Below are 20,394 nucleotides of genomic sequence, written 5' to 3'. Positions count from 1 at the left end.
TGTTATCACTGGGATATGAGTTCCACATCTCATTTCATATCTCACGTAAGCTCCCGACAATGGCTAGACTTGTCAAACCAAGGCACATTGAGATTTTCTTTTTCATCCACTCCACATTGGCTCTCGCTTTCCACAATCTCAACTCACAACACTGAGATCAGTCTCATATTCTTTAACGCAAACCCTCTACAGAATGACCCTTTCCGAAACCCTGGTCTACCTCCTCGGCCTTGGCTGCATTGCCCGAAGCGTCATGGCGTTCGCCAATCCGCAGGCCGAATACGCGCTCAATGGCATAAGACACACCATCGCCCCCAAAAAGGACACGAGCTCAGGGCCAATATATATGCTGGGCCTTTGGGAATTATCTGTAGGCGTCCTGTTGCTCACCACTCAAGCTAGCGGGTCTTTTGCTGGCATCACGACTCTGTTGGGCTTGATGGGCCTTTACAAAGCAGGCGTGGCGATACTCCTTTGGAATATTGGGGACAAGAACAAGACTAGAAAGATCGCGGGAAATATATTGACTGCCATCACGTTCTTGTTCTGGGCTCTATACAGGTGCCAATGAAAGAATGGCCGTGGCAACGGTCTGTTCCTTGGTCAAGACGATATATAGTTATTCAGCATGGATACTGTAAAACTACTTGGAAACTTGCATTGGTTATCTCGTTTACTATATAGTCCATACCTTGCGCTAATGGCTCGGCGTTACAACGATCAGGTCGCAAGATGAGCCACTATCAAATCGCCGATCAGGCGCCTTTGAAGTGGATTTGCCAGAATGCAAAGATTCATCTTCGGAATAACACAATCGGGTGTGCCGTTAAACACTTGGTGATCAAGAACAAGCCTTGAGACTGGCAACCACTGCGATTGACAGCAGAGGAGAAATTGCGTAACAGGTCTGTAGGAGAATTAGCCATGTCCGTTGAATGCAAACATCGTTTATTTGTTGTTCATTGCACATACCATGAGTACTCGGGCAATGGACATCTTGTCATTCTCATCTGCGTCATCAACCTCGGCCATGGCCACTAATTTCATGGCAGGTGGTCCTGCTGGCATCAACATCATGGTGAACCAGAGAACACGATCCTCGCCGAGGACGTCGGTCTGGGTGATAAGCATTCGAATAAAGAGAATGCTTAGACTGTTTACACATTGTCAGAATTGAGTTCTTTTAGGTTTATGGTTGAACTTACACGGGCCAGATAATAAAGCGGATCAGAACGACCATGGAGAGAGGGAGCCAGTGCAGGTTACCCGAGTCGCTTCCCTGTCGCATACGTCTCAGACTGTGAGCCAGCTTGATACCAACAACGATGACCTGCAAAGTAACAAAAAGCTCTCCCATATTCTTGAGACTGACGGTCAGCCAGGCGTTGAAGATACCTCCATCCTCACTATCGTTAAAGAAGGCCTTCTTGAATGGAGGAACAAACCCAAGAACAACACCAATAAGGGCGCCGACGGTAGGGGGGCTGATAAACTGAGTGACATGTGCCAATGCGCGCTGGACTTGAGGATGCAGCTTGTCCCAAACAGCGTGCTGAGCTCGAGCAGTATGGCGGGATGCCTTCTTCACATATCGAGGTAGACGTCCGGGGAGGAGAGATGTACGCTCGTCGGGTTCTTGGCTATCAGTCGGTGGGTGGTCGTTATGTCCAGCTCGGTCGCGCAAGTCTTCATCCATAGATTCGACGGGATCCTCGTCGCTAACTCCAAGAAGCTTACCACCAAGGCCAAAGGTGAGCATATTGGATACGACGGAGCAGACAAGGAAGAAGGATTTAGCTCGTTCGATAATGTCGTCGCTAGTGTCATCGTCAGACTTGGCAAGGGCGGAAAGAACACCGGCTGAACCAAGGGACTGGATTAAGAGTAGAGGATAAGAGGTGGTGTTGTTGAAGGTGATGGCGGGCGTGAACCACTTTGGCATGCTGAAGCATTTGGTCAGGGCGTATCCGACGGCGATAGAGGCGAGGTTGTAAACGAGAGCCCAAACTAGCGACGATGTCTTGTTAAATGGTACCCTTGAAGAAGCTCAATCAATGGCTTACCTAGGATGATGAGGTACAGAGATGCATTCGATGCCTCGATCTGGGTACCAAGATTGACGATAAGTAGAGCAGGTAGGAACATTTTGATGCAAATCTTTGAGATTTGTCGACCTGTCTCTACAGAGAGAAGCTTGGTCTGGCCTGCGAAAACACCATAGAAAATGGTGAGCAAAACAGACGCCGACGCCTGAATGGCGCCGACAAAGGTGCTCTTGATACTACTAGACATTGTTGCTTGCTCCTGTCTCGTGGCGGTTATTCCTTGAGAAGCAAAATAGTAAGGACTTAGGCTATGAAAAAGAAAGGGAAATGGAAGAGTCGCGTGTACTTGTCTAAACGAATTCGGGAACTCGTTCTCTCTTTTCCCATTACGTCAATGATCGTGATCTGGATCTTTGACAACGTTCGTCGGAGCAAATGTACCTTGAAAAGCGGGACTGACAGCACATGTAACTGGTTTTCAGGTTAAGGTTATTTTGTAGAAACAGGGAGTTGGGTGGGATGTGACATAATTTAGAGGGGTTATTGGTGGATCGAATGCAAACAAGAGCTTGTTTTTAGGCTTGGCTGGTTAGAAGTGGCTTGTGATGAGTCGATCTCTCCAGATCCAGATGGCCTTGGGCTGACAGATAGGGGAATCATTCTTCTACTATGGCAAGGAATGTAGCGACACAAACTACCTTCTGTATCCGGCCTCTACTATTGCTAACTTCACGATGTCTAGTTGCCTTATAGTACTGTCCCTTTGAGCCTTAGAAGGCCTAGGCCACTACGGGGGACTCGTTCTAGTGGCCACCCTTTTACATTAATGGAATCTAGTGTATCAAGCCATGCGTCATGCAGCTTGGCAGCTTCAATTGGCATATTTCTTCAAGATCTTGATTGGAAGAATAAATTAAAATATTCCACTTGTACTATCTACACTTGCGCATCCCTTTGTCTTGTATCACCCAGCAACTCGTACTGTTGAGTTGGTGTCGTTAACGGCATTTCCTGTGGCTGATGCACTTCGGTCTGCAACTCATGATAACTATTTCTTGATGCAAGTTCCCCGACTGAACCTTTGCGCTCGTTCGTAACATCTTTCTGGCGTCGTCTTCGGAGGAAGAAGAAAGCAGCGGCAGCGGCAGCCAACACGCCGACGCCGACACCGATACCAATTCCAGCCTTTGCACCAGTTGTGATGCCTGTTGATGAAGATGAGCTGTCTTCGGTCGCATCCTCACTAGAGCCAGAGCCACTGTCCGAATCTTTCGAGTCTTCGTCCCCGTCAGATCCATCCGAGTCGTTGGTGATTGTAGCGCTCTTCGAAGAGGGAGTCCTGGCATCGGCCCATGTTCCTTTTCTGTCTCTATGGAGCTCCATGACCTTCTCTCCACTTGTATAGTATACCCAGAGCTGGTCAGATTCCAAGGGCGACACAACAGCCAGTCGTCCGGACGCGCTGTCTGCATGAGGCCATTTCTTCTTGCCAGGAGTTTCCTGCTCTTCCCAACTCCCATCAACGTTTGATGCAGCATGCAGCTCGGCATCTTCACCTATATAGAACGCAGACAACTGTTGGCTCGTAGTCGCAGAAAGGCCAAGGTTGACCGCGCTATCGAACGATGAGAGCTGGACGGAGTCGCCTCCCGAGGAATCGAGTCTTATATCCGAAGGGTCGGTTTTGTTCGTCGGCGCTGGGCTATCGAATGGTGTCGGGAATGATTCTAAGGTAATTGTCAGCGACAAGAACACAGTCGTCGGTCCTATACATTTTACCTAAGCTCCATTTGTTCTTGTTCTCATTGTTGAAGTGAGCGACGGCAATATTCTTGCTATCGTATGGATAAGCGACTGATACATTCGTTCCCCTTGTCTGCAAAGCAGCTATCCCCATGCCACCGGCCTTTTTGAGCGACACAGGCCCATCGTATCGCCAATCGGTATCGTCGTCGTACGCCAGCAGGTTGACCAGCCCGTCTTCGTCGTGGTAATATAGTCGGTAGCCGCCCGAGTCTCCCAGCTCCGTCACAGCTAGGCCGGTCTTTTCGTGTATAGAGGGTGCGCCTGCCAGGTCGGATACAACGTCGTTGCCATCGGGATTGAGCTTATAGTTGCCTGTTTTGTTGTCGCATGTGAAGAACGCATTAATGATCGAGTCGTCGGTTGCCTGGTAGAAGATTGAAGCCTGCTCTGTTAGCAATGAACTGGGGCAGCAGCGCCATTAGACCGTGTAGCTTACAATCGGTGTGTTGAGGTCGTCATCCCACCAACCCGTGACTGCAAGTGGTGTCGCAGCCTTTGGCTGGGCTTTAACGGGGAATTTGCTCGGGTTATCGGTTGAGAAAGCGGCCGAGCCATTGCTGTTACAAGAACTGTGCAAAATACTCCCAGATCCAGGGTCTTGGTATGCGAAATGAGGCGTGAGAGTGTCGGGCGACCAAGTCCACCAGCCTGCCAAACCAACTACGGGTTCTGCGAGAAGACCGGCGATAGCCAGTGTCGATACGATTGTCGACCGAGACATGGTGTTCAATTTGTTTGCAGAAGTAAATAGAGACATCCAGGCGCCTGTCTTTGTGAGCAATCTCTCTGAGCTAGAAAACAAACGCGTCCATCAATGAGCAACAGGCAACGAGAACACACAGTCAAGTCGCCGCGTCGAGCTTCAAAGCTGAGTAAAGCAGACAGGTGAAAGCCCAACTGGGCTGTATTTTTGGGAGTGGGTATCCATCGAGTTTTACTCAAGAGCTGGCAGCTCATGTTGCAACGGACCTCAAATTTGGGAGGTCACAAACAGGTGATGGGACCAAAATTGGTAGAGATCATTGCGCAGGGGTTGATCCTTTCTGAGGCACTAGCGCTTATGCCTCAAGTCCGGACGGACAACCGGTAGTTGCTGACATTAAGGACAGAGATTACATATTCTGCCTCTGGGAGATATAGCTGCAACATGTCCCTAACCTACGCATGATTTCTTTACTGAGAGTTAACTCAACCAGTTCTTGAGTAAAATGAAGCCAGTGGTAGTGTACTACCACAAACCTCCCAACTGCTGGTTCCTCCAGGGGTCTGTAAGTTCCAAAGCAGCCCGCTCAAGCTCGCATCAGCGCTAAGCTGCAAAGCTCCGACCAGAAACAACACCGCCGATTGGTGTTCTAAAGGATAAATGTGGAATCATCTTCATCCCTGGAGATCAGGGCTGACAGTCCCATTCGTACCTTGAAAAATGATGCTTCTTCTGGTATGAAGTCCGTGCAACTCCGCCCAACAGTCAACGATGATTTGCTGCGGATCGTTGAGCCCCGGTATACCTCAACGCGGTCAAGTCCAAGATTGTTCGTCGAATCGTGGGTGTGAATGGGCAAATTGCTGATTTTTTTTTTAACGTCGAGCTCAAATGAACTGACTACCGGCTGAGTTTGTTACATCACTTACATAGTTATATATGCTGGCTTTGACGAACAAATATGTTAACTCTTACAAGGTTTAATTAAGGTGGAAATGCCATGACTGTGTTCCTTAGGTCGAATTTCACCAAGGCTCTGGCTTTCTGTCTCGTGACACCATTTTACTACCCTATTCTCCCTCAAGTCAAATTTATTATAATGCAGCGTTTTAGACATGTACATACCTGCTCAAAATCACGGAATAATAAGAGGTACTATTCGCAGAGGGGCGACAACAGAGTAACAACAAAAGAATCGTGTTTGCGGCAGATGCCATGATGGATATATTGCACATTCAAAAGTTAGGAGGCTAGGTATGTCTGATGAGAACGTTGAATAGTTTAACTGCCCAACATCGATGCAGATTAGAGTCGTCAAATATTCATATCAAGCTTCCTTGGCAAGAACGTGAAATAATATTTACTGAAATATAGTGTAGAGCTGAGAGCAAGTTCTATCTATGGGAAACTATTTTGCATGTCTTCATATGCAGCCAAGATAGAATGGGGTCAAAAGTGAAAGTGAAAGACACAACATGGCTTCCAAACTGCCGTCCCTTGGTTGAATTATATATGAAGCTTTATTGCAGAAATAAAACAAAATGCATGTCGATATCTATTCTTGAAAATAGTCATGAGTTTGTTCATATGGTTTGAAGTCTTCTTATTGGAAACCCTTTTATTTCTCGCAGCACGAACCTGACAAACGGTTAATAGCTTCTTATTTATGCTCTAGCAACAAGTAAACTAAAACCACGTAGCTTTCTAGAAATGAATCAAATGACAGATCTCCTCTACATTCCTCTATTGAAGATTCATACTGTATCATGCATACATAAGGGATTTGATGGGTTATGTAAGCGTGAAACTCATCTTGAACCTTTTTAAAGGGCAAACCACATGCCTTCTAAGACACAAACTTGATACTGCATGTTAGTAGACGTACTGAGGGATGGTTAATTTCTTCTAGAGAAACACATCTGGCACAGAGCTGATAGAGCAATGTCAACGCTGAGTTAACATCCTAGTCGCTGACAGATCCTAGATATACTTACCAGTAATACTCTCTGCTGCTTAAACGGGGATGACAGGCGACAGGGAGCTGTCGTATAGTTTGATAGTGAGGTGTCGACCCTCCACTATAGAGATTATTGACACATGTTGAAGTGGGGAGGCTATCGCCACAAATGCTGATAATTATCATGTTAACATACTTAGCACAAGGAAAGAAGAAGATTTGTAGAGGCACAACAGGAGAGTTAGGTACAATGAAAGACGAGTTGCCTCTCTTGTGGTGAAACTCTGATAAGAGGTCCCAAGCAACACTTAGACAACCCCCTCGAGCATTGTCACGAAGTGAGCAAAGATCCTGTTCTGTATAGGCATGGATGATAGATTCAACGTATAACGAGCTAACCTTCGGCTCTCGACATGGTCTAGATTGGCCAAGAGAAGCGGAATGACTTCAGTCCTTGCATCAGAGCCTTGGTGAGTCTGCTACATGCAAGCTCCTGCCGAGTTTGGAAGACAGCATCGGGTACTGGATGTGATATTCGATCTCGATGAGGCTTGTTGGACACGACACAAGTACCTCAAGATAAATTGAGTGGATACGCCACATGCGACCCTTGACTTCGTGGGGGAGGATCCTTTGGACCCTTAGCTGGGTTTTGTAGATCTAGAACTTCCCAAGAAATCCTGCAATGCTACCCAACCTGGCTGTCAAAGACTTGATTTTTTCAGTTAATACTCGCCGGTAAGGTCATAGCGAACGAACGAGGTAGTGCTCCAACATATTGTAGTATAATGTCAGCCTGGTCGTGTTACTTTGGGGACTACTCTAGCGTCAAGGCCTCAGCCATGGAATGTTTTAGGATGCAATTTTGAGCCTAGATTCATAGCTTACATTGTAGAATAACCGGTACCTTCCTGTTTGGACGCAGTAATACATTATTTAAGAATAGCTGAATTGATGAGGTTGCTTCGTTGCCGGCTTGGCAACACTCCTGACAGGTTATATGGGACACCACACCTGCAACCAAATCAATATGATCAGATAAGATCTACATATGAAAGTCACAAATGAGCGAATTGAACTCGGAGTGATCATCATTCGACATGTGAACTTGCCTTTTCAATTGACTTTGCCATCTGAGTCGCTGGGACAAGTTTGAATGACACCTTTTGCAGGGTTACTGACGAACAACGAACTGAACGATTCCTATCGAACAAAAGTTCCCAATAATGGTCTAATTTCGATGGCGCGAGCGGATCACGTGTGCTGATGTTCGGGTAGGACGGCATAAAACAGGCCTAGATAAGAGAACATGTTCCCACAATCAAGTCCCAAAATGGAAGACAAGTGGCCTTCGAGTAGATTGCGACGTCGTATCAACAATATTAAGCTTGAATCCATCGTCGGCGCTTCTCTCCAAATCTCGGTCTTCAATATGTATCGACTGTCAAAGGTGCCATTGATTGCATCTGATGTGCGTCGCAAAAGGTCGCCGCTATCTCTCATCCCTGCCATCCCCAGATATAGACCCTGTTTGGATACTGAAGCTCGTACATAATGCCTACTTTAATTGAGTAGAATGTTTAATATGGGAATATGACTTGCCATTGAATGCAGCTCTTGGCCACCGAAGGAAAATCGCATTTCGGTTCTGTAGCTTCATATTTATTATTTTACTTGACTTTGAGACATTCATTATGTGATAGAGCGTTCAGCTAAGGACGTTAGTGGAATGTCATATGAAGCTTATCATTTGAGTGCTGACACACTTAACCTAGCCTTTTTGGACATGAACAAAGGAACCTGCACACAGAGTGCTATGATGTATGTTGGTCTAAATCAACGGCCAACACAGCAAGGTAAATGTCTCTCGATCGTGAGGTGTTAAAGATGCGACCCAATTGGGGATTCTTAATTATCACCACATGGGGGACCTTTTGTTGTGGGACCCCGGTAATTCGGCATGTCGCAATCAAGCACAGTCCAACTCTGGTCACACTGCAGCCAATAGACACGCATCTGTAACCTTCACCTGCTGCTTGCTCCTTACAAAAATTCCTCATTGCTCGGATGTGGCACACACTAGTGCGGCTCTTCCTAGGAGGGCAGTCGATAGACGCATTGGCAACCACTGCAAGCGGCAAAACCGATCAAGATACCCCAGTTTCAGGGAACTGTTCCACGATATCGACAAGGTCGGACACGAAATTGGTATCAGGCTAGTACTCATGGGGCAGGTAACGGATGTTTCAATATGTGCTATGGGTATCTCTGTATAGATTTGAAGACCAACAGCCGGTTAACATACTCGGGAAGCGGGATGCCAAGAGCTTTCTTTCACAAAAGAACCCCCAGGAACTGGATAAGGTCTCGAACGGAGGCGAAATCTTATCGCCGTGGTATCCGATATGCAATCCAGAACATACAAACGTTACATTGTCTAATTGTCAGGGGAGGTGGTGTTACTAGCCGTCAAACCGGCCATGCGGTTCAGATATAACTTGGGGCAAGCCGCGCTCTTGATATAATCGACGACGCTCAACTGGTAGAAGTCCCAACTGAACCACTGCTTTCATCCCGGTTCCGGAACCCATTGCTCCCTTGATATTATTTCCAAGGGTGGGTTTGTCATTCGAACATGTCGTTCACCAACGTCGAGCCCAAGGGGCCTCACGGCCCCGACGACACCCTGGAGACATCCGTCTCCCAGGTTCATAGCTCCGATAACGTCGACGAGAAGACCATCGATACTCCTAAGAACGCAGTACTTGGCTCAGAGATTCTCGATATGTCTAGCGCTGATCGCCACGACGATAGCGACAACGACAGCAAAGATGTCATTATCGTGACCGGTGCCGATGCCTCTCGCCACCTACTCCCGATGAGAGATGACCATGACAATGCATTGACTTTCCGAAGTCTCTTCCTTGCCTCTTGTCTTGCATGCTTCCAGGCTGTGATGTACCAGATCTATACAGTAAGTTGCGCCATTTAGCCTGTCATAGCCAGGCATCATCTGATATCAGTCTCCAGTTCAAACCCACTATGATCACAATTCAAGGAACTTTCATCGTCCTCATCTCATACTTTATCGGCAACGCTTGGGCATTCGCTCTCCCTCGCGGTGACAAGTATGAAGCTCGGTGGATAGCTAAGGGTAATAGTGGTTCCCTGCCAGTCTGGCTCAAAGCCATCAAGGTCTTCAACCCAGGTCCCTGGGGTCTCAAAGAGCATGCCATCTGTGCTATCACGGCTACATCCGCTTCTAATGCCGCCGCGAGTGTCCAGGTTTTTGCCGCACAGGATCTTTTCTACGACATGCCCTTGAGTGCCACCACTGTCATCTTGAGTACCATCTCAATTGGGTTGTTTGGCTATGGCCTTTGCGGTATCATGCGTCCCGTAGCTGTTTGGCATGTCGACGCTGTTTTCTGGAGTAACTTGCCTACTGTCAAAACACTTCAAGGCCTCCATTGGCAAGAGGTCAAAGACTCCAAGCCTCTCCGATACTTCTGGTACAGTTTTACTGGCATGTCACTATACGAGTTCTTCCCCGCCTATATCTTCCCCTGGCTTAACTCGGTTTCTGTGCCTGTATGTCTCCCCGCGAGTTGATATCATTTAGGAGCCTGCTGACCATGATGAATAGTGTCTTGCTGCTATGAAGGCAACCGGCGAAAAGGCTGAACACCTCACCAACATCTTTGGTGGAGCTACAAACAATGAAGGTCTCGGTCTTTTCACTCTATCTTTCGATTGGCAATATGTAAGTCATAGATTTACAAGATTACAATGGCTTTGCTGACTTAGGTAGATTACCTCCTTCAACACCTCTCTCCCTCTACCCCTCCAGGCTCATATGGCTGTCGGATTCTTCGTCTGCTACATTGTCATGGTGGCTATCTACTACGGCAATGGCTGGGGTGCCAAGTCTCTTCCATTCATGTCTACTCGTCTCCTGATGGAGAACGGCACGACATATCCCGTTGCTCAGGTTTTCGAGGGTGGAGTCCTCAATGAAGAACGACTGTTGGAGTTCGGTCTTCCCAAATTGACTGGCACCTTTGCTTACGCTATGTTTATGGCCAATGCTGCGGTAAGCTCTCAACATGTTATTCTTATGACCCAAACTAATCCATGTTAGATTGGTGCCCTCATCTTTCATTGCATCCTCTTCTGGGGCAAGGATGTCGTGAAGGCGTTCAAGAGTGCAAAGGAGGGTCGTTACGATGATCGTCATCATGAACACATGGCCAAGAACTATAAGGAAGCGCCATGGTGGTGGTATATTTCCATCCTTATTGGTAGCTTTATTCTCGGTCTTATCGTTGTGATCAAGGAGAACATCACTCTTCCTATATGGGCATACGTATTGTCGCTTGTGATGGGCTCCATCATTGCACCAGTCGTAAGTTCCACCGGCATGATGACAACTAATTACGCATGCTAACTGAAACTATTCAGAGCACACTTCTTTACTCTAGGTACGGCAACGGAATTGCTACCAACAACCTTTCGAAGATGTTGGCTGGTCTTATGCTTCCTGGAAAGCCTGTGGGTAACATGTACTTCGCGGCATGGTCTCACAACGTAATTTCCAATGCTGTCAACCTGTCTGGTGATCTCAAGATGGGAGAATACCGTGAGTCTCCTTTCCAGGCTTTTTACATCAAGGCTAATTCATGAGTTCAGTCAAAATCCCCCCTCGTGTCATGTTCCTTACACAAATCTGGGGAACCATCCTCGGTGGCTTCATCAACTATGCTGTGATGATTAGCATTGTGGGAAGTAACCGTGAGCTTCTTCGAGACGGCGACGGAAACTCGTCTTGGAGCGGCGCCACTATGCAGTCATACAACACCAATGCAACCTCATGGGCACTGGCTGGGTACCTATATAAGATTGGTGGTGCCTATGAAATCGTACCTTTTGGTCTCTTGGTTGGTGCAGGCTTGGTGGTTGTGCATCGCATTTTCTACAAGGTAACAAAGACTCTTTATCTTGTACAGAGACTCTCGCTAACATATCACAGTTCTACCCCAAGATCAAGAGCTTCGATGTCGCCGACATCAACTTCGCCCAGTTCATCCAGTATGCTGGTTACATCCCTTACAACCAGAGCCAAACTTGTGTCATCTTCAGCCAGTTGCTCTCTGGCTTCTTCGTTCAGTTCTACCTCCGAAACTACCGCCCGCGTGTCTTTAGAGACTACTCGTACCTGGTGACTGGTGCTTTTGATGGCGCAAGTCTCACTGTTCTTTTCATCCTCTCCTTTGCTGTCTTCGGTGCCGGTGGTCCTGGCCATCCTTTCCCAAGCTGGTGGGGGAACAATGTCAATGGCAACTATGATCTTTGCCCTGTTGCCGAATGATTGCAGTTAAATCATGAGAGTTTAAGAGACGGAGAGTTGGTAGTTTAGAGTATATATAAGTCGAAACATATTGAAAACAATCTTGTGGTTCCAAAGACTTGACTTCATGATGTAACATTGTATGCATCTCGGGTCAGCTGACATGGTGCATACGGCATAGACCAGGTGAGGGGCTGGAATATCGCCTCGTTGTTGTAGGAATATTCAAGTTTCACCCTCCTCATTCTCTAAGCTTCCTCCCGACGATTATTTCTAAACTGCAATGCCTTCCGCTCATGCCATCTATCCCAGCCTGCGGAGCAAGACAGTGCTTATCACGGGCGGTGCAGAAGGTATAGGTTCTGCCACCGTGGAACTCTTTTCTCTCCAGGGTTGTCAAGTCATCTTTCTCGACATTGCTGAAGACTCGGCCCAGAAAACAATTGACAGAGTTATTTCTCGATCTAAAGACAGCGATTCCCCAATCAAAGCACCAATCTTTTATAAGTGTAGCGTCGCAGATCTACCTGAACTAGAGGAAACTGTCAAGAGCATCCATGATAAACATGGTGCGATACACATATTAGTGAACAATGCAGCAGCCGCTGGAAACAGAGCCAGACTCACCACGGAGAATGTCACGGCAGATGACTGGGACTTTAACGTCAACACCAACCTTCGACATGTTTTCTTTCTCACTCAAGCCGTGATCCCGGCGATGAAGGAGGCAAGAAGAGGGAGTATCATTAACCTTGGTTCTATCACTTGGCGTATCCCCGCCCAAGGCACTCCAGGTATACCTGTTTGTCTATTCACTTCATGGTATTTTCGCTGACGACTCTCAAGTTTATGGTGCCTGCAAAGCTGCTATCATGGGCCTCACGCGTACACAGAGCAAAGAATTCGGCAAGTACAACATCCGAATCAACAGTGTCATGCCTGGGGCCATTGCGACGCAGCGACAGAGAGACGAGGTTCTGACGCCCGAGTATCGTGAGGAGGTGATGCGGGGCCAGAGCTTACAACGGGATCTTGAGCCCGAAGAGGTAGCTAAGGTGATTGTTTTCTTGGGAAGTGATGAAGCCAGCGCCGTTACGGGAAGTTCTTATGTTGTTGATGGCGGCTGGTGCAGCGACCCTTGAGTATTTTTAGTGAGACCAAGACTATATATTTCTATTCTCAATGAGCTCTTCTTACTATCAGTATCAATGTTCCTGATCAATTGCCGAGCCCCTCATCTCAGTGGATCCGAGCCAGTACTGCCAGTACAAAGCGGGGAAGCTTGTGTCAACACCATTGATAGATGTTTTGTCCAGCCATTTGAACTCTTCTGTTTTGATACATCATCCAGATCACTGAACGAGTAGACATGGAGTACTGGCGCTACTCAGCCTCCCAGGCCTTGGAGAGACTCCGGTCTAGCGACCTTACCGTTGAACAGTACGCATCCTCACTTCTTGAGCGGATAAAGCAACGCAATGAAGATGTTCAAGCCTGGGCGTATCTTGACTCAAATGCTATACTGGAACAAGCTAGAGCATTGGATAAAGTTCCCTTTGAACAGAGAGGTGCGTTGCATGGTCTACCAGTGGGAATCAAAGACATTATCTTGACGAAAGGTAAGCGCTCCTTGAGAATTAATCTTTCTTCATCGAAAGTCTACTGATTCTCGAGTAGATATGCCCACCGAGTATGGGTCTAGCATATATAAAAGCGATCATCCCAGAATCGACGCTGGATCGGTAATGGTTCTTCGACATGCAGGATGTCTTATCTTTGGTAAACTTATTAGAAATAGCCCAGCTACCGTTTCCTAACAAGGCGATAGGTAAAACGACAACTACCGAATTTGCTGCATCCTTCATCGGACCAGCCACTCGCAACGCTCACGGCACCACACGTACACCGGGAGGTTCATCTGCAGGGTCCGGAGCTGCAGTAGCAGATTTCCAAATTCCCATAGCGTTGGGATCTCAGACGAAAGGTTCCATCATCCGACCAGCGTCTTTTAACGGTGTTTATGGCTTCAAGCCTACCTGGCATACAATCACACGTGAGGGTCAGAAGTTCTGTTCCCCTACCGTTGATACAATCGGGTTCTTCGCTCGTAGTGTTTCAGACTTTGAGTTGATCGCTGATGCATTCTCTTTGCACGATGACGAAGACTCTTCGTTCAAGGAACTAGCAGGCTCCAAATTTGCTGTGTACAAGCCAGTCCAGTGGCATTTGGCCGGTGAAGGCACTATCACGGCTATGGAGAAAGCGGTAGAGTTGCTCAAAGCTCACGGTGCGCAAGTAGAAGAACTCAACCTAGGCCCGGACTTTGAGAAGGTTGTGGAGTGGCACGACATAATTGTACGTCTTGAAGGAGCGACAAGTCTCTTGCCTGAATACAACCAGGCCAGAGAGCAGATGGACCAGGTACTAGCCAGAGGAGTGGACGAACGAAACAATATCTCGCGCAGATCACAACTTGATGCATATGATGGGCTCTCGGCCTTGCGACCACATTTCGATAAGATTGCCGAAGAATACGTAGCAGTTCTAGCGCCGAGTGTACTTGATGAGGCTCCAGAGGGACTTGGAAACACAGGCAGTCCCATTTTTGCATCACCTTGGACTGTAAGTGAGCTCCATATCTGGAGAGAGTTTTACTGACAACGCAAGGCCTTACACACACCGGTGGTTAATATCCCTGGATTTCGAGGCAGGAACAATATGCCAGTTGGCATTTCGTTGGTTACAGCGAGACTCCGTGATCGTCATCTACTCAAGGTGAGCGAAGTCATCGGTCGGCTTTTCGAGAAAGAAGGGGGATGGATTCCCAAGTTTTGATTGGTGAAGCTATTGGCTTAGTTTTGTAGAAGGTAGATAGTTGAGAATTATCGTTTCTTCAAAAAAGTATACTATAGAAAAAGAACTCTGGTCATACATTAAAAGCTGAGACCATGACTCAAGTTCACTTTGGTTCAGAGAGATTTTAACCTATCATGTTGAGCCTAAGTCTATCACAAGGCACATTGCAATATTCTCATGGGCAAATATCAGGATGAAAGGCAAGTATTGAGATTGTATTATTATCCACAAAGAATGTAGTATTAGGACCCAACATCTGAGCGCGCAATCTCGTCATAATGTGCTAACATACTCCATCAACCAATTTGAACTCAAGCTGTTATAGAAACTAAAAAGGGAGTGACCGGCCCGCCCCCCTGTCAAGCATGTGCAATGCAAATCAAGGCGTCGGCTTAAGCCGCAGCGTGAGAAGCAGATGCAGGCTCGATGTGGACAATGTTGGCGTTAGCATCGGCCTCAAAGACCTTCTTCTGCTTAGATGCCTTGACAGGGCTGGGGGAAGAGAAGATATAATCAAGTTCCTCGAGCTAGAAGAGTGATTGTCAGTGAAGTTCGCCTTACGAAGAGGCTGGTGGCAACTTACAGTTCGGTTCTTGGTCTCAGGGACGAGGAAGTAGAGAATGATGGACTGAATGACACACCAGATACAGAAGACAATGTAGGTCTTCCAGGCAATGTTCTTCAGAGCGACGGGAATACCGAATTGCATGACAAGCATGGCAGCGTTGGTGAAGAGGGAGCTGAAGGCCATACCCTTGGCTCGCATCTCGTAGCTAAGAACCTCGACTGGGTAGAGAGCCTGAAGAGGAGTCCAGCCGACGGAGTAGAAGATTTGGAAGAGATAGACCCAGGCGAGGATAGCCTTACTGACTGGTGGGGTGACAGCATCGATTTGCTCCTTGTTGTCGAGATCAGTGATGTTGGCGATGGAGGCGGGGACAGTGACGCCGATCCAGCAGAAAGCACAAACGATGTTGACGACAATCAACATGGGACGACGACCAACAGTGTCGGTGAAGGTAGCACCAAGGGCAGCAAAGGCAATCTGAACGGCGTTCATTCCCATAGCGACGTCGTTTTGTTGTCGGCCATCCTTAATACCGGCAGTGTCGAGGAAAGCGCTGAGGTAGTAAGAGACGATACTGTTACCGGCCCACTGTCCAAAGAGCGAAACGAGACAGTTGCAGGTGAGTCGGTAAAAGGCAGCTCGTGTCTTGAAAAGAGCCCGGTAGTCCCACCATCGCTTGTCACTGCCGTCCATCTCAAGATGCTCTTCGTACTCGTGGAGCTGGAGCTTAACCCATTCACTATCAGGGTTACCGTGGCCATGGAGGTTAGTGAGGTTCTTCTTGGCGAGCTCTTGCTGTCCGTGGGTGTAAAGCCATCGAGGAGACTCGGGAAGAAGCATGGCGCAGAAGCCAATGACGCAAGGAAACATGAGCTGGAGACCAACGGGGATCATCCAAGAGGTGTTGGTTCCCTCGTAGTTCCAACCGCCACGAACAGCACTGCTAGCAACGAGGGCACCAACAGGCCACATGACGTTGTAGAGACCAGTGATGATACCACGGTGAGCAGGATGGGAGACTTCAACGACGTATGTGGGACCAGCAGCCGCAGCGATTGAGACACCGAAACCGAGGAAGAAGCGGCCAGCCATGAATTGACCAACACTGGCATTGGTGTAACAAGCAAGCTGGATAACGACACCGACGATGATGATCCAAGCACCAATGGTCATACCGGCACGACGACCCCAAGTATCGATACTGGGTCCAACGAGGGGAATGGCGACGACAGAGCCGATTTGATACATGGAAGTGACGATACCTATCAGATGTCAATATTGTGATCAGGTGCAGGGATCAAAATGGAGTGAGACGACGCACCAGCTTCAATACCCTTGTTGTCGACACCAAAGAACTTCTTGAAGTCATCAGTGGAAAGAAGAGTTCCGAACAGAGAACCATCGTAACCGTTGGCAGTAGAGCAGCAGAAAGCGACCATGCTAGCGAAGATGAGGATGGGTGCAGCCAGCTTTGGTGGAGGCTCCTTGATCATAGCCTGCTGGAACGCTTCATCTCCAATAGCCGTCTTGACGATGACTACCTCATGCTTGGGCTAGAGTAGAATGTTAGCGGCGCTCAATTGGGCTGTTTGGGAAGACGAAGGGACGTACCTCCTTCTCGTGGATGGAATCGGACGCCATGGTGTTGGTATTTCAACACTGGAACTGTTGACTGTTGAGCTGAATGTCTGTTCCTCAAAGGTGAGATTGGCTGATGCTCTGGACAGGAAACAAAACTTCAGAGATTGAGATGGAGCAAGGGATATATATAACAACTTCAAGACAATGTTCAAGAGCTGGGGTGATGGTGGTTTTTGCAAAGGCTGGTGCATCATGTCTGGCAGCTCCGTGGAACTACTGCAAATGGATGGACAGACGGAGACTGTCTCCCGATCCGCCACAACCACATAGATCTCGAACAGGCGAGTGCTTGCTGGCTAGCAGAGTGTCTTGCTCAGAAAGACGGATCGACGGCCAAGGTTCCGACAGCTGATGGGAGTAACCGATCAAACGGTACACAAGCCAAGTAGTGAGCTTGATTAATCTAGCAAGAAACGGCTAGGTACCATCCATCCCTGGTAGGGCCATAGAGTCTGGTGCAGCCTGGGGTTACTTGGCCCTTTGTGGAAAGGGAGGGAGGGGGATGGGAATCCAGAATTCGGTGTCAGCCCGACAGAGCGGAAAGCACAATGTGTTGTCTTGGGTGATTGGTTCTTGGATGGCCACAAGCATCAGCCATGTGCGCCAAGTGGCCAGCGGCGCTTAACTTGATCTCTCCAGAAAGTCATGACAGCGACTTTTCTTCGGCTTCTTGGTCCGTGATGCCATACATCTGTTCTCATGCCTTTTATCTAAAGCTGTGTCGATTCACTACGCCACAAACTGATCAATCGATTCATTCTGCTATGCAATGCTGGCACTGGCGCTCGTTAGGCGCGGCCGCGAGATGTGCTGCTGCCTCGATGCTTTGCTAGTAAGAACGAGGTAAGACCGCGAGGGGATTATTTTGCTTCAAGCTAGTAAGCTATGCGGCCCGCGTTACCGAAATACGATTGGCTGAGATCCTTGCTTTTCCTTCTAGTCAAAAATTGTCCTAATTGGAAAGAAAGTGCTGATTGTTCAACAGCTGTGTTCTTTTCACTAAGGAGCACATTAACTCTGGCGACGGCTTCGGACAATACTACCACTCGAGTTACCCCTCAAATATCTCAGTCAAAATGACAGTATCGTCAGTCTTGACACTCTCACTTCAAGGTACGTACTGGGTCACATTATTCCATTCTCGTTGAGTTTAAAACATGCTTACTTCCCCCGCATCCCCAGATCCAATTCTCCACGAATAGCGTCCTCGGGTCCGGATCACAGCCCGATTACTCCGGGCCCCCAGACTCAAAAGCCCCTTGCAAGAATTCGCAATAAGAAATGAAAGTTGCGGAAAAGGCGGGATCAGGCTCCTCATTTCCTGTGACCCTCTCTTCCCCATCTGGGGTACAGCAATAGAATTAATAGTGCAAGACATGGGCTCTCTCTGCCTGCCAAGATCTACTTCTACGATGGACATGCACCAAGAGACCTCGTGAGCCAATCTCCGACCCTTGTCAAACCATCCTTCAGGAGAGAGTTGAAATGTCCCGAGCTCAATGTGGCTAACAGTCCTGCGGCTGAGGAGGCAATCTGCGTTTTTGTTTTACAGGTTATGGCAGCGGCACCTTTGACTAGCTCTTGTGACGGCCATCAAACGAGTCAGTGGCCGGCGGTATGGAAAGCATTCCGTCTCATGCACCAATATTTTGTCCCAATTGCATACAAGGCTTTCTTCGGCCAATATCTTGCCGAATTGAGTAGACATACCTTGTTAGCTGTGGGTTAGGGTTAACATATTTTGTTGACCCAGCGCTACGGCTGGCCATGTCTGCCCAGAGTCTGGGCCGATATCCCGTGGAGTCTGTCTCTCTTGGCCTGCTTGGCCAATGCCAGAAGTAGAAAGTGAATCATTCTCATGTAGTTCGTTTCGTTAACCTCTTTTTGGAAAAGGTTCTCCTGTCATTGACATTTCAGATCACGCGATGGTACGATTCTGTCATCTTAAGTTTTCTCTTGTGTTCATTCCCCAGGTGATCTCCGATGTATGCCAGGCCGCAAAACGTTTTCTCTCGGCTTTCGCCATCCTCTTCTAGACTCGTCTTTGAAAATTGTATCCTGGCTCGTTCAGTCTGTCACACTCCAAAGTCCCTGTGCATCCAAATCACTCAAACTATACAGAGTATAGCGAGAGTGGTGTCAAAGAGGTCGTACGATGGTAGTAACATCTGGGCATAAGCTTAATCCAAGGCCAAGCTCATGATGCCGGCCTTACCGTGTCGATCACAGCTTCGAGTCTCTCAAGTAAGACTTTTCAGGAAGATCAAGTGTGTTAATGGTGTGAAGCTATGCAGCTCTTGGTCGCGGAGGCATGCAGCGTGGCTGATCAACTCCAGAATAAGACCTTGGCGCCTATCAACTTGTCCTTTCCACCGCAAAGTCACCATAGAGAAAGACAATCAGCGCAAAACGACTTGTTTGCCACTGTATAGACATGATTGACAAGTGATGCCAAGCAATGTAATACACGGCGCAGGGCTCCAGCATGGCCAAGTACAAGTCAAGGTTCCCGTCGTAAAGGGTCATTAACAAAGGAATGATACAACACCCCATAACATAACTATTGTAAGCATTTCATAATCTCGCTTTTGGCTAATTTTGATAAATGTGGCCTGAGGACGTTACGCCAAGACCAACACAGGGTTCCCCCCAGATTTAAGCTACAGTTCTAGTGAAAATACAAGGTACACAGGCAGCCAAGCGATGAAGCGAGGAACCATAAAAGTAACATCCCTGATCTAGGACTGGCAAGACTACGGATAGTACAATATCTATTCAGTTCACCGTCTAAATATACGCTTTCGTCTATTCATCTGATTCATCTAGAAAAATCCCAAGGAGGAGATCAGAATGTCGGATCCGACTCGTTGATGGGCTTCAAGTCACCCTGCCCCTTGAAAACCTCAATAATATTGGCTTGCTCCGTCAGGATAAACCTCTCTGTCTGCTTTCCAATGGAAGCAAGCTCCTTCCATCTATTGAAATCTTTAGGGTTTCGCTTATCACCGTGGGCATCCTCCGCATGTTCCCAATGGCCCTTGGAGAAGCCTAGCATTCCGCTAATGGTTTTATTGGTGATGTCGTACACCAGGGAAACAATGGTTCCAGTCTCTTCTAGCCAGTTGATCTGCCATAGCTCTCCTGGACGGACACACTGGTAGGCGACGGTCTGGTAGTTGATTCGGCCGGCCATGGGACCTCCATGAATGGCGTAGACAACGCGGTCGTCGGAGAAAAACCATATTTCATAGCGCCATTTTTCAGGGTTACCCTCTGCGTCTGTGGCGTCGTAATCGTAAACAAGATGTGTGTTGAGGATGTCGTCCTTGAAGGTGGGATGCAGAGGAGTATTTGTCTGATATCTGGGCAGCGACATGATGAAGTTTCTTAATATTAGAATAATTAATTGTTATATGATCCAAGATGTGTTGTACAACTATATTAAAAAAAAGGCGTCTGCCAGTTTTTATA

General features: G+C 47.8%; 8 protein-coding genes across 8 annotated transcripts; 3 read left to right on the top strand and 5 right to left on the bottom strand.

Annotated features, from left to right (window-relative positions):
• The first annotated feature begins 77 nt into the window (after positions 1-77).
• EDB82DRAFT_172025 (uncharacterized protein) lies at positions 78-706 on the top strand. The gene has a single exon (XM_025734938.2). It carries the CDS (start codon positions 194-196, stop codon positions 569-571), a length of 378 nt encoding a protein of 125 aa, XP_025585694.1. The 5' UTR covers positions 78-193; the 3' UTR covers positions 572-706.
• On the bottom strand, positions 707-2,527 carry EDB82DRAFT_172024 (auxin efflux carrier). Its single transcript, XM_025734937.2, has 4 exons — positions 2,064-2,527; positions 1,206-2,007; positions 973-1,153; positions 707-907 (listed from the first exon to the last, which is right to left on the bottom strand). Exons 1-4 carry the CDS (start codon positions 2,290-2,292, stop codon positions 842-844), a joined length of 1,278 nt encoding a protein of 425 aa, XP_025585693.1. The 5' UTR covers positions 2,293-2,527; the 3' UTR covers positions 707-841.
• Positions 2,528-2,909: 382 nt separating this feature from the next.
• EDB82DRAFT_499141 (uncharacterized protein) lies at positions 2,910-4,979 on the bottom strand. Its single transcript, XM_025734936.2, has 3 exons — positions 4,288-4,979; positions 3,825-4,233; positions 2,910-3,772 (listed from the first exon to the last, which is right to left on the bottom strand). Exons 1-3 carry the CDS (start codon positions 4,606-4,608, stop codon positions 2,982-2,984), a joined length of 1,521 nt encoding a protein of 506 aa, XP_025585692.2. The 5' UTR covers positions 4,609-4,979; the 3' UTR covers positions 2,910-2,981.
• On the bottom strand, positions 4,980-6,101 carry EDB82DRAFT_574977 (uncharacterized protein). Its single transcript, XM_065609957.1, has 4 exons — positions 5,680-6,101; positions 5,530-5,624; positions 5,267-5,454; positions 4,980-5,117 (listed from the first exon to the last, which is right to left on the bottom strand). The coding sequence occupies exons 1-4, from the start codon at positions 5,787-5,789 to the stop codon at positions 5,040-5,042; spliced, it is 471 nt and encodes a 156-aa protein (XP_065464832.1). The 5' UTR covers positions 5,790-6,101; the 3' UTR covers positions 4,980-5,039.
• A 2,961-nt stretch (positions 6,102-9,062) lies between these two features.
• On the top strand, positions 9,063-12,156 carry EDB82DRAFT_171896 (OPT oligopeptide transporter protein-domain-containing protein). The gene is made up of 8 exons (XM_065607118.1): positions 9,063-9,485; positions 9,542-10,102; positions 10,158-10,274; positions 10,323-10,604; positions 10,653-10,916; positions 10,973-11,150; positions 11,201-11,490; positions 11,541-12,156. The coding sequence occupies exons 1-8, from the start codon at positions 9,147-9,149 to the stop codon at positions 11,877-11,879; spliced, it is 2,370 nt and encodes a 789-aa protein (XP_065464831.1). The 5' UTR covers positions 9,063-9,146; the 3' UTR covers positions 11,880-12,156.
• On the top strand, positions 12,142-14,693 carry EDB82DRAFT_475176 (amidase signature domain-containing protein; the record flags this gene model as incomplete). The annotated part of the gene is made up of 7 exons (XM_065608033.1): positions 12,142-12,652; positions 12,705-12,913; positions 13,210-13,477; positions 13,536-13,637; positions 13,687-14,213; positions 14,259-14,480; positions 14,526-14,693. 7 exons carry the CDS (start codon positions 12,142-12,144, stop codon positions 14,691-14,693), a joined length of 2,007 nt encoding a protein of 668 aa, XP_065464830.1.
• A 191-nt stretch (positions 14,694-14,884) lies between these two features.
• EDB82DRAFT_171809 (general substrate transporter) lies at positions 14,885-17,221 on the bottom strand. Its single transcript, XM_025734929.2, has 4 exons — positions 16,894-17,221; positions 16,604-16,835; positions 15,298-16,544; positions 14,885-15,241 (listed from the first exon to the last, which is right to left on the bottom strand). The coding sequence occupies exons 1-4, from the start codon at positions 16,921-16,923 to the stop codon at positions 15,107-15,109; spliced, it is 1,644 nt and encodes a 547-aa protein (XP_025585687.1). The 5' UTR covers positions 16,924-17,221; the 3' UTR covers positions 14,885-15,106.
• A 2,400-nt stretch (positions 17,222-19,621) lies between these two features.
• Positions 19,622-20,339, bottom strand: EDB82DRAFT_499117 (Calycin-like protein). The gene has a single exon (XM_025734928.2). The coding sequence runs from the start codon at positions 20,297-20,299 to the stop codon at positions 19,769-19,771; it is 531 nt and encodes a 176-aa protein (XP_025585686.1). The 5' UTR covers positions 20,300-20,339; the 3' UTR covers positions 19,622-19,768.
• Between the last annotated feature and the right edge of the window lie 55 nt (positions 20,340-20,394).

The sequence above is a fragment of the Fusarium venenatum genome (assembly GCF_020744135.1).
Source record: "Fusarium venenatum strain MPI-CAGE-CH-0201 chromosome Unknown EDB82scaffold_2, whole genome shotgun sequence".
Classification (NCBI taxonomy): Eukaryota; Fungi; Ascomycota; class Sordariomycetes; order Hypocreales; family Nectriaceae; genus Fusarium; species Fusarium venenatum.
This window is presented reverse-complemented; position numbering and strand designations above follow the sequence as displayed.

Excerpts from the sequence above, each read along its gene's own strand:
- EDB82DRAFT_499141 (XM_025734936.2), bottom strand. The coding sequence starts at position 4,608 with ATGTCTCTATTTACTTCTGCAAACAAATTGAACACCATGTCTCGGTCG. Across the intron at positions 4,234-4,287 it reads ACGACCTCAACACACCGATT|GCTTCAATCTTCTACCAGGC; the intron begins GTAAGCTACACG and ends CTAACAGAGCAG. Across the intron at positions 3,773-3,824 it reads CAAGAACAAATGGAGCTTAG|AATCATTCCCGACACCATTC; the intron begins GTAAAATGTATA and ends CAATTACCTTAG.
- EDB82DRAFT_172024 (XM_025734937.2), bottom strand. The coding sequence starts at position 2,292 with ATGTCTAGTAGTATCAAGAGCACCTTTGTCGGCGCCATTCAGGCGTCG. Across the intron at positions 1,154-1,205 it reads CGCTTTATTATCTGGCCCGT|TCTAAGCATTCTCTTTATTC; the intron begins GTAAGTTCAACC and ends ATGTGTAAACAG. Across the intron at positions 908-972 it reads CCATTGCCCGAGTACTCATG|ACCTGTTACGCAATTTCTCC; the intron begins GTATGTGCAATG and ends ATTCTCCTACAG.
- EDB82DRAFT_499117 (XM_025734928.2), bottom strand. The coding sequence starts at position 20,299 with ATGTCGCTGCCCAGATATCAGACAAATACTCCTCTGCATCCCACCTTC.
- EDB82DRAFT_171896 (XM_065607118.1), top strand. The coding sequence starts at position 9,147 with ATGTCGTTCACCAACGTCGAGCCCAAGGGGCCTCACGGCCCCGACGAC. Across the intron at positions 10,917-10,972 it reads GCTCCATCATTGCACCAGTC|AGCACACTTCTTTACTCTAG; the intron begins GTAAGTTCCACC and ends GAAACTATTCAG. Across the intron at positions 11,151-11,200 it reads TCTCAAGATGGGAGAATACC|TCAAAATCCCCCCTCGTGTC; the intron begins GTGAGTCTCCTT and ends TCATGAGTTCAG.
- EDB82DRAFT_172025 (XM_025734938.2), top strand. The coding sequence starts at position 194 with ATGACCCTTTCCGAAACCCTGGTCTACCTCCTCGGCCTTGGCTGCATT.
- EDB82DRAFT_171809 (XM_025734929.2), bottom strand. The coding sequence starts at position 16,923 with ATGGCGTCCGATTCCATCCACGAGAAGGAG. Across the intron at positions 16,836-16,893 it reads ATTCCATCCACGAGAAGGAG|CCCAAGCATGAGGTAGTCAT; the intron begins GTACGTCCCTTC and ends ATTCTACTCTAG. Across the intron at positions 15,242-15,297 it reads CTGAGACCAAGAACCGAACT|CTCGAGGAACTTGATTATAT; the intron begins GTAAGTTGCCAC and ends TCACTCTTCTAG.
- EDB82DRAFT_574977 (XM_065609957.1), bottom strand. The coding sequence starts at position 5,789 with ATGTGCAATATATCCATCATGGCATCTGCCGCAAACACGATTCTTTTG. Across the intron at positions 5,455-5,529 it reads TTCCACCTTAATTAAACCTT|TCAGTTCATTTGAGCTCGAC; the intron begins GTAAGAGTTAAC and ends CTCAGCCGGTAG. Across the intron at positions 5,118-5,266 it reads AAGAAGCATCATTTTTCAAG|ACCCCTGGAGGAACCAGCAG; the intron begins GTACGAATGGGA and ends TGGAACTTACAG.